General features: G+C 39.6%; 1 protein-coding gene across 2 annotated transcripts; it reads right to left on the bottom strand.

Moving 5' to 3' along the window:
- Window positions 1-1,441: 1,441 nt before the first annotated feature.
- On the bottom strand, window positions 1,442-8,857 carry cpt2 (carnitine palmitoyltransferase 2). Of its 2 annotated transcripts, none has more exons than XM_043699316.2 (5): window positions 8,668-8,857; window positions 7,832-7,912; window positions 6,586-6,692; window positions 4,595-5,899; window positions 1,442-3,386 (listed from the first exon to the last, which is right to left on the bottom strand). In XM_043699316.2, the coding sequence occupies exons 1-5, from the start codon at window positions 8,823-8,825 to the stop codon at window positions 3,055-3,057; spliced, it is 1,983 nt and encodes a 660-aa protein (XP_043555251.2). In that variant the 5' UTR covers window positions 8,826-8,857; the 3' UTR covers window positions 1,442-3,054. The 2 variants fall into 2 exon arrangements, with proteins under 2 accessions (XP_043555251.2, XP_087846773.1); XM_087990647.1 differs by lacking the exon at window positions 8,668-8,857 and adding an exon at window positions 8,165-8,339.
- Between the last annotated feature and the right edge of the window lie 1,769 nt (window positions 8,858-10,626).

Below are 10,626 nucleotides of genomic sequence, written 5' to 3'. Positions count from 1 at the left end.
CTCCACCACTGACTCTCAGTAGTAGATGTGAATCTACAAGCTGCACTGCAGGGATTCACTGAAGATCCTTAAACAGCACCTTCCAAACTCACCATCACTTCCATTTAGAAGGACAAGGGTAGAGGATACCTGGGAATATCATCTGCAAGGTCCCCTCGAAGCTACCCACCATCCTGAATTGGAAATATATCCATGTTCCTTCAGTGCTGTTGTGTCAAAATTCTGCATTTTCCTCCCTAAAACCATTGTGGATCAACCTACAACACATGGATTACGGCAGTTCAAGAAAGCAGCTCGCCCCCCACCTGTCGATTGTTGTAAAACCCCATCTGATTCACTAATACCCTTTAAGAAAGGAAATCTGCCATCCTTACCTGTAGTCTCCATATGGCTCCAGATGCAAAACATATGGTTGATTCTTAACTGCCCAGTGGGCAGTTAGGGATGGGTAATAAACACTAGCAGAGCAAATGAATACATTACTATGAATGAATAAAGTATAGATGGTCATCTCTAAGAATTTCTTGAGACTGAGCTGTGCATTCTCATTAACATGGCTGTTTGCTCTACATTCTACAGATGAGATTCTTGATCTTAATGTCACAAAGGTGACACACTAACAAGTGCATTGCAGAGATCACGTTTTACAGGCAGATAGCCCTCAATGTTAAACTTTTTGTGGGTGATTGGGGTTCGGTGGGAGGTGGTGGTAATGATCATGACAGAGTGGGGACTTTAAGGCCATTCAGCTACACAGTTGGTTACAATTCTGCTGCTACTGGTCCATTAACACAAAACTGCATGACTGCAAATGTTTCTATTTCCAAATCTATCCCAGTTGGCACAGTGGCAGTGTCACTTAATATGGAGGATATCCACAATACAATGGAACTTGTTCCCACAAGGTCTATGTGGTAGTCACTCCTACCAATACTATTATGGGGAGATACACCTGCAACAGGTAGCTTGATGAGGATAAAGTCATCATTTAACTAACATAGATCAAGGAAGTGATTTTAACACCAATCCCTGGGGATTGTCCCAAGTGCTTTTCGTTCAGACCAAAAATAACAAGCATTCACACAGCCAACTTTGTATCCTCACTGCCAGTGTTCCTGCTATTCTACAGGCCTTTAATTTTGATTGGGGTTGACCAGCTTGTTATGACATTTTATCAAATGTCTTTTGGAAGCCTACATCAGCTCCACTAACCTCATCAACCCAGTCTGTTATTTCTTCAAAAATTCAGTTAAGTTACTTAAACATGCTAACTTGGATTTACTTGAATGAATAGGATTTCCAGTAAAACCTTATGTACCAAGTCTTGAATTAGCCCTGATAAATTCCTGGTAAATATTTTTCCAAGAGTTTATGACATGAGTCCCATCAAAACAAAATGCAGAAAATAACTTCAGATTGAGAGAGGCAGACAATTCCAATATAAATGTTAACCAACTAAAGTTTATTTTTGGTTTCATTTGAAAACGCATTATCCTTTTTAGGTCCATTACATTAGTGTAATATAATTAGTCCAGATGGCCAAAATTAGTCCAATGTTATTCAACATAACTTTGAAGCATGGCAGTTATTTAGCACTGAGTATTACAAAGTTCAGTTATGTTACTACTGCTGATCCAAATACAAAATGAACAGTGCAAAGTACTCAAATTGCATTGACAGCATAATTAAACACATCACATCTGAATGCTTGGTAACTGTTTGATTGTCCCCAAATTTGATGCATTGAAATATTAAAAACAAATGATGTTTCATGGGAAGCATTACATCCCAACATTAGAACCATAGAACGCTTAAAATGTAATTTAAGCTCCAAAAAGAAATGTTTAGAAAAGACTTGGCCAAAATTCCTGAACACATCTACTGTAAGATTGTGTTGACAAAAAAAAAAGATATAGGGGTGGTGGTGGTGAAAAACTATTAAAGTTAAAATTTATATTTAATATGAACTAGCAATCACATACTTTGGTATTCTTTTAAGACTTGTGACCAAGATTTGAAGTGTAATTGAGGATGTATGAAATGTTCATAGGTCATGGCTAAATCAGGATTTTTAGCTGTATAACATTGAAAGAGTGGTTGTCAACTTGTCACAGGAGCAACTCAAGTAATCAAATAAATTTATTGGTCAAGAAACAGATCATAAAATTAAAATAACTACATTTTGTGCTTAACAAGGCTAGAGATTTGGGTATTCAGGATTAAACAATTTCTAGTACTTTTAAGTCAGATGCAACACTTGTGAAAAAAACTTTTTAAAAATGCCCAACAATTTTCTTCTTCAAGAAAGCATCACTATTGTATCACTAATGGAAGTATTTTTATTTTGAACCAGGGCCTCCTGGCCCAGAGGTAGGGATATACCACTACACCAAATAGCCCGTGCATCAGTGTTATATTTCCAGTCATTATATGGTCTTTTGATAAACAGCACCACATTATCATTAAGCACTTTAGTTTGGACCCACACTCATTTTGTAGGCAGCGATGTAAGGAGACTTGCACTTAGAGTCCTGTGTGACCCAGATTCATAGAATCTCAACAGCGTGGAAGCAAGCCATTCAGCCCATCGAGTCCACACCAAACCTCTAAATAGTATCCTAGACCCAACCCTATCCCTGTAACCCTGCACTTTTCATGGCTAGCCCACCTAGCCTGCACATTCCTGGACACTTTGGTCAATTTAACATGGTCAATCTACTTAACCTGCAAACCATTGGACTGTGGGAGAAAACCGGAGGAAACCCATGCAGGCACAGGGCAAATGTGCAAATTCTCCACAGCCAGTTTCCCAAGGGTGGAATTGAACCTGGGTCACTGGTGCTGTGAGCCAGCTCACCGTGAGCCACCCTGAGTGGAATAGAGATTTGCAAATACACAACATTGTCTCACCCTCAATTATTGACTGTTGATTCAATTATCATTTTCTTCTAGAATATACTGATCAACAATATGCTTTATAAATGCACACATTTTATAATTGCAGAGTACAGTCATTATATTCGGATTCATTTCTAGCCACTTAGTTCATGTACCTCAGGTGCTGACAGGTTGTCCTTCTAACACACCAAAAATGTCATTCAGGCTTTTGTTTAAACATTTTAAGAATTCTTTAGGATCTCGAGCCGGATAGCTGGATAGGTTGCATCCTATCCAGTGATCATGAACACCATAACCAACACCAAAACCATCAGGAACGACTGGTGCGAAACCCCCTAATTGGACTGCAGGACTGCTGAGAGTGCTAGTAGAAAGAATATTATGGTTGATTTGAATATATGATGGGTCTTGGAATAGTTCTGGTAAAGATATTCCTTTAGATTTTGCTAGGTATCGCAGAGCAAACAAATGCCGGTCAAATCCCTGACCTGAAGAAAGAAATAATAAATAGTTACTGATGTCTGATAAATACATTTGAAAACTGAAACCCTTAGAATCTAGAGTACAAAATTAAACACTGCATTTGTTCTTATGCAAGGCTTAGGAATATGGTGTCCAATTGATTCACGGAAAGCAGGTAATTGTTAAGCCTTTGAGAAAATTAGGTGGTGATGTCCACAAGAAAGATTCTCAGTTTAAAACACTAAATATGGTTCATACATTATTGTTGATGCAGAGGATAGCATGGATGTTAACTTGTACATTGGATATGTTATATATCTTCACAAACTCTAAAAGAGCCCTATATGCAGGGATGACCTTCCACAGAATTAAATTCTGCAAAGAACAGGGCTCAGATTTTTAGGTCCTCTATTGCATTAATACTGGTGAGGCCTGTCATAAGATTAGGGACATTTTGGAAAATAAAAGTGAACAATGGTATTACATGCTAGTCAAAGAACATTATTTGTTCACAACAATCTGAGATTGCAGCTTTAACAGCACTGGACAAATAGGAAGTTAGCAGAAACAGCACCCAACTATAAAACATTGCTAAAAATCCCCAAAAAAGATGGTTAACACCAAGGTGGCAAAAGATATTGTGTGATGACTCCACATAACATGGGAAATGCTGAAAGAAGAATCTTAAGTTGCTATTTAAACTTTTTTTCCCTGACAGTGACAAAATTAATATACTATACTACCATTTTTCCCTCTTAAATCCAAATTAGGAAGAGGTGAGAAATGTACCTCTTGATCAGAAAATTACTTCACTACTATAGTTATGAAAATTATACAAGTCAGAAAATAGAACTGAACTAACAAAATTAGATTTCTGCTGCTACAATCCTGTGAATCCTATTGTAAAAGAGAATCAATAATTAAAGAGGAAAGGAACTAATGGTTAGCTATTTCAAAGAACGAGAACAGTAGCAACAGGCCAAAGGTCCTTCCACCCTTACTGCAGGAAAATTCTAGGGAAAGTGTATGTCAGAAAATAATTGGAGAAAATTTGTCGAGTGTGATGCTAAACCATTATTGAATAGCCCAGACATTTGAATGCCAACAGTGATCGAGGGAAACAGCAAAACCCTGCAAAGAGTCAACACCTTCAAAGTTGGGAAGAATACTAGGCAAAACTATTAACCAATCCAATAAAAGCAAGTGATAGTACCCATAGAATGCCTAGACTTACCCATGGCAGCCTCTTTAGTCAACTGTCCATGATACTTGGAGCACTCGTTGATCATCGCCCGCAAGTCTGAGATGCTGTGTTTTGATGGCTCCTTCACAAATGCTTCACTGCATTTCTTTGTATAAATGGTGGCAGGGCGAATTGTTTCTGTCCGGCCATGTTTAAACGCTGCGGTGCTACAAGACTCATAGGTGGCAACCGTTTTTCCATACTGTCTCAAAAAAGCCATCTGAAAAGAGAGTTGTGCAACTGCATCAGGGCTGACATTGTGTTTTTTCAGGAATACCTTCCCACCTTTTTTGAACTCCAGTGCATCAAAAGTTAAGGTGCTCACTGTGTTATCAAATTTTTCCTTGGCATTCGAAATACCCGATTTTAGAAAATCATCAAATTTAAACTCAAGCTTCTGCACAGACTGAGAGGAGTCAACTGTTGCAGGTAAGGTAGTGGCTGAAACTGCAGGTGTCTCAGTTGTGTCCTTGAAAATTTCATTCATTAAACGCAGTACGGCTACACCATCACCCCATGAATGTTCAAAATTCACAGCTGCATGACCATCTTTGGTTAATATAATGCTGAAGGATTTGTCATACCAGCGGTTGAGGCCATTTCCATAAAGCATGTTATGAGAGAGCTGCAGGTGGTCCTTCACAGTGATATCATCAAGGCAAATACAGAAGACGGCTGTATCTATTTTCTTCAGCGTCTCTGTATTCCCAGCCTCCAACAGCCTCAGTCTCATCGAGGTCCAAGTATCTCTATTTTCACTTGTCAGATATCCAAGACAAAATTCAGGAGGGGGCCTCGGATCAGACAAAATATATTTGAAATGAGCTTGGATTTCAGAAGCTTTTGTGATTCTTCCATCTCGATCAATAACGTCAAATGTGTAGAAATGTCCATTTCTCATCACCAGCAAGTGCTTGGCACTCTCATCTGTAAACAGCTCATCTCTACCTGGTCTGGGAATACGAGTAGAATTGAACAGTCTGTAGTACTGAGACATATCAAGTGGGTAGGCATTAACCATGTAGGCTCCATACCATGAAAGAGAGGCAGGAACAAATCGAATGATGTTCTTAAAATAAGATGTATCACTTTTAGCAGGATTAAGATGAAAGATTTCAGGTTCCAACAAGCCAGCTCGAAAAGTCTTCATGAAACGCAGTGCAGACACAGTCATGTTGGTCGCTCTAATAACCTGATCATTGTTTGCAGAATTTGGATCAGAATTGAAAGACATAAAGGGATTATGATTCAAGACAACTGGTTCACGTGCAGTGAGGTACATATCAAACCATGGTCCTAAAGAAATGGAAGGAGAGAAAAGATTCTCAAAACACTGCATTACAAATATATAGATTAACATATTCCATCTTTAATTTATTATTGGTTATCCAGTTTTTATCATCCTTTTCCTGTAGATACTATTATCACTATACTATTCCACAAGCATTGCAGGTCCTTCAGTGACTCACCAAAAAAGTTACTCTCATGCACAATCCTGGCACGAGACTAAATCAGCAGATATCATACTTGAATTTGATCTTGCCCTCATTCATTGCCCATATAAACTGTTTCCATTAAGAAATACTGAATGCTCAGATGTAATGAATCATGGCAAACCTCCCTCTATTCTATGCCAGGGATGCTGAAGCCAATTGTGGTGCCTCCATTCAGAAGGGCAACAGACCAAACTTAGATCTTTTATTAATATGACTCAGTGCCACAATTTTATCATTGCTATATTCCAAAATATTATTGGGTCATTTATACAATAGCTGTAATGATTTGTGTAATTTAGCACAGAAATAAATGTAGTTATTAAAAGGATGATCTGCATTGCTTTACAAAACCAAATACTTACACATAGCAACTTCTTTCTGAACAAAAACAACTAGAACCCCTCTATGTGCAGATAGTGGAGTTGGGTGGACTTCAGGTTTTTTTAAACCTCGGTCTAGCAGAGCAAATCAGGAAGTTAATCTCACCTGAAATGAAGCTGGTGTGTTTATTTCTTTTGTCTTGGGCCACAAGTTCTTCGTGCAACTGTTTACCAATTCCCTTTTCAAAATCCTCAGCCAACTGTTTAGTTCTCCTACATTATGTTAAAAAAAAGAACACAGAATGTGAAGTTGTGACAAGCAGTAAATACAGTTTAAAGGGAGATTAAGTATTTAATTTGTCCAGGCTAGTTAATTGCCATGTTTTGCAAGTCATAACATCAGACAGAAGTTTGGATTCAGAGATTTATATGGCTAAAAAATAAACGGGTTTGAATCCTTTCATGAACTTTCAAAAGCAAATTGCTGGTGTCTATTTACATTAAACTGGGTTGTGAATGATTTACTAGAACACAAGACTGCACGATTCAAACAGGAAAGTTGAGAAAATTAGTTGATTAAAAAGAGAGAGATGACTGTGTTCCTTCACATTTACACCCTCATTTTTCTGTTTATGTCTAATTGCCATTTTGGGGCAACATGCTGACCTCAGTGCTGCTCTTTTTTTTAAGAATTAGAATCCCTACAGTGTGGAAACAGGCCCTTCGGCGCAACAAATCCACACCAATCCTCTCAGCCAAAATCACCAAAAAGGGATTATTGATTGTTATCAAATTGCTCAGAAAGTGTCTGCTTAGCACATATTGGCTCCCTAATTTCCTACAATAGTGACCTAGTTTCACTGACTATAAAGTGCTTTGAGACAACTGGAAGTCATAAACAGCTATATAAATCCAAGTTCTTTTTTCCCTCGTCATATTCTAAAGACACACTGCAGATGTGACAGTGAAGGTGCTGGGAATTTCAATGATCAGAGTTTCTCACCTCCTGCAGGAAGAAATCTCATCTCTGTTCAGCATGACCTGACTGTAACAGTTCGAGAAATGTAACCTGCATTTCACAACACAGTGTATTCCACAACACTGATTGAATTGACAATGCTGGAAAACACACTTATAATTGCAAAGTACAATAGTGTCAAATTCAAAGGTACTATGCACTTATATAGCTAATTACAGATGAACAATATTTGCTATTATATTTCAATTGTTAGATTTTAAATTTTAAATAATCTCTGCTCCAAGTCAATCATCCTTCTGGGCTGGATAGGATACATTGTTATGACTTCGTGTTTAATTCAAAGACAGTAATGATTCAACTACATAGCTAAGTAACAGGGAAAAAAATATATATATTGGCATAACACACCACACTAAGCTCTCCGTTTACTTACTTATACTGGTCATTATCTAAAAGTGGCTTCTGTGCAGTCAGGTAACGTTGCATTGTGTCCTGCAATTTTGGAATTGGTAATCTTAGGATTTCAAGAAAAAAACAAAGAGTCAGAAGACAGACTAGCAGTAAGAGCCTAAATTCACAATGTGAAAAAAACTGACAAGTACAATAAATATTTCTAAGAATTTCATGTATATAGCCACCCAACACCTTACATTTTAAAAACACTGATCACAGTAGTGACAGACTGAAGTTATATCAGCAACTTCGCAAGAAAAGCACCAATAATTATCCCCGACCGTAACATACACTGTCGAACGCAACTCTTTACCGATGTTATAAACAAAGAGCTGCGGAACCAAAACCAGAAGTTGCTGGAAAAGCCCAGCAGGTCTGGCAGCATCTGTGTAAAGAAATCGGAGTTAACGTTTCGGGTCCAGTAACCCTTCCCGAGAAGTCGGATACCAGTGATCTGAAACAAACAAAACAAAAACAGCCAGTGCTGGAGGAACTCAGCAGGTCTGCGGGGAGAAAGACAGTGTCATTGTTTCGAGTCCAGTGACCCTTCCTCAGATAAACACCGGAATGGTTCAGGAGGCAAACAATCCGCCCAAAACAAACAAAGACATGCGGCTGCTGGAAACCAGAAACAGACAAAAGCTGAATCATGGGACCCGAAACGTTAACTCTGCTTTCTCTCTGCCACAGATGCTCAGACCTGCTGAGTTTCTCCAGAACCCTCTGTTGTTGCCCCATTCAAATCACAGCCGCCTTGCGGCCAGAGTCGCAGGCTGCGGCTGCCCTCTCACCCAGTGAGCGGGGAGGCTCACTCACCGCGGCAGGCTCCTCTGGAAGTGGTCGGTGGGCACGATGCTCTTGTGCAGATAGTCCAGCTCGGAGCTGGAGGTGCTCCGTCTCCGGGTCAGGGGCAGGGAGAGCCCCCCGGAGCGGACCTGCCTGCTGACTCTGGAAGGCAGCCTCAGTACAGCCATAGCGACCGGAGATCCACGAACACCCGTTCCCTCGCAACCCCCACCCTCACCGGAAACCGCTTCCACTTCCGCCCACTGCACATCCCATAATCCCCACCAAAGGAAGTGAGGACACAATGACCGAATTAGCGGCAACGTTGAGAAGGAAGTTGCACGTTGAATATGTTAAAATCTGGGAGTCATTGTGGCTGAATCCCCCTCCCTGTTCTCATTCATTCACCTTCCCTCTATTCACATTCATTCATTCCCTTTACCCATTCATACTGCACTTTTATTCATTCACCCTCCCTTTTCTCATTTATTGACTCTGTTGCCATTCATTTGTCTTTCTTCCAAACTTACATTCATTCCTCTCTTCACTCTTAATTCATCACTATCCCCACTTTTAATCATTCACCGTCTCTCTATTCTCACTCATTTGCTCTCCTCCTGCTTATTCATTTTCTCTCCCTCCTCATTCACTCACTGTCCTCACTTTCATTCATTTGGTCATTCATTCATTTAATCATCTTTATTCCATTATCATTCTGTGGGATATAGGTGAATTAATGTTATTTCTGCAATTATAAGTTCTGATATAGAGTAAATGAATTCACATTAGTTTGGGATTGTTTCGGACAAGAGCTGACTTAGCAAAAATGAGGAAACATATAATCCGTTAAAGAAAATGGTATGTTAGCATGAGATGTGATTACAGAACAATGGTGGATGTATGGGCAAACAGGAAAAACATCTGTTTCTCCACTTGTACAGAGACACAGGAACAAACCCCAGTTAAAAGGGCTTAGTGATAAGATGCTGTGAGGGGCAGCGCAGATGGAGGGAGCAGATAATGGTAAGCAAAGGATGGGATGACGTCAAACAACTTTATGGGGGAGGCAGAGATAGACATTTGTCACTGACAAGGCCGGATAAACAGAAGTTGTGGGATCAGTCTTAAGGAAATGAGTGACGTAAGCGAAGCAGGGAACAAACAATGGAATAAGGAAAACAAAATGGGTATAAATTGCGAGAGTTTGTTGGGGGTTACTGTGCATTTGTCATTGCCTTACCTGGCAATTAGACATGGCACCCACTTGCAAGTGTACAAATAAACGACTCTGTTTCAGATATTTGGTCTCGGACTGAAATTATTAAAGTGAGTGAGCTTTTGTTTCACACAATTCATTCTCTCTCTCCACTAATTCACATGCTCTCCACTCTCAATGTGAGAGATGTTCAATCTCTCCCCATTCTCATTCTAAGGATGGCAACAACCTAGTGGTATTGTTGCTAGATTCAAAAAGTGTGGTGCTGGAAAAGCACAGCAGGTCAGGCAGCATCCGAGAAGCAGGAGAATTGGCGTTTCGGGCATAAGCAAGTCAGATTCTAGTCAGCATTGGGACTTATGATATTATCTGTCGATTCCGAGTTCTGATTGATGGTTATTTTTAATACATTAGCACACATTGGTACCCCTCTAAACCATCAGGAGTATAAAGAAGGTCATGGGAGAAATGCAAGGAGAGTGAGGAGGAGAGAAGGTAAATAAATGAGAGTGGAGAGAATGATTTTATTTATGGGGTGAAGGCTTTGCGTCCTTCCAATTGCCCTGAGGGTAGCTAAGAGTCAACCACATTGCTATGGGTCTAGAGTCACATGTAATCCAGATCAGGCAAGGAAGACAGTTTCCCTCCCTAAACCAAATGGGTTTTTCTGACAATTGACAGTGTGTTCATGGTCATCATTAGACTCTTAAGTCCGGATTTTAAAAATTGAATTCAAATTCGGCAGTGGCGGGAATCAAACTGGACTCATGAAA

Source organism: Chiloscyllium plagiosum, unplaced genomic scaffold, assembly GCF_037043375.1.
Source record: "Chiloscyllium plagiosum isolate Xiang-an unplaced genomic scaffold, Cpla_swu_hap1 HiC_scaffold_9, whole genome shotgun sequence".
NCBI lineage: Eukaryota > Metazoa > Chordata > Chondrichthyes > Orectolobiformes > Hemiscylliidae > Chiloscyllium > Chiloscyllium plagiosum.
The sequence above is the reverse complement of the archived record's forward strand: the minus strand, read 5'-3'. Positions and strand labels throughout refer to the sequence as shown.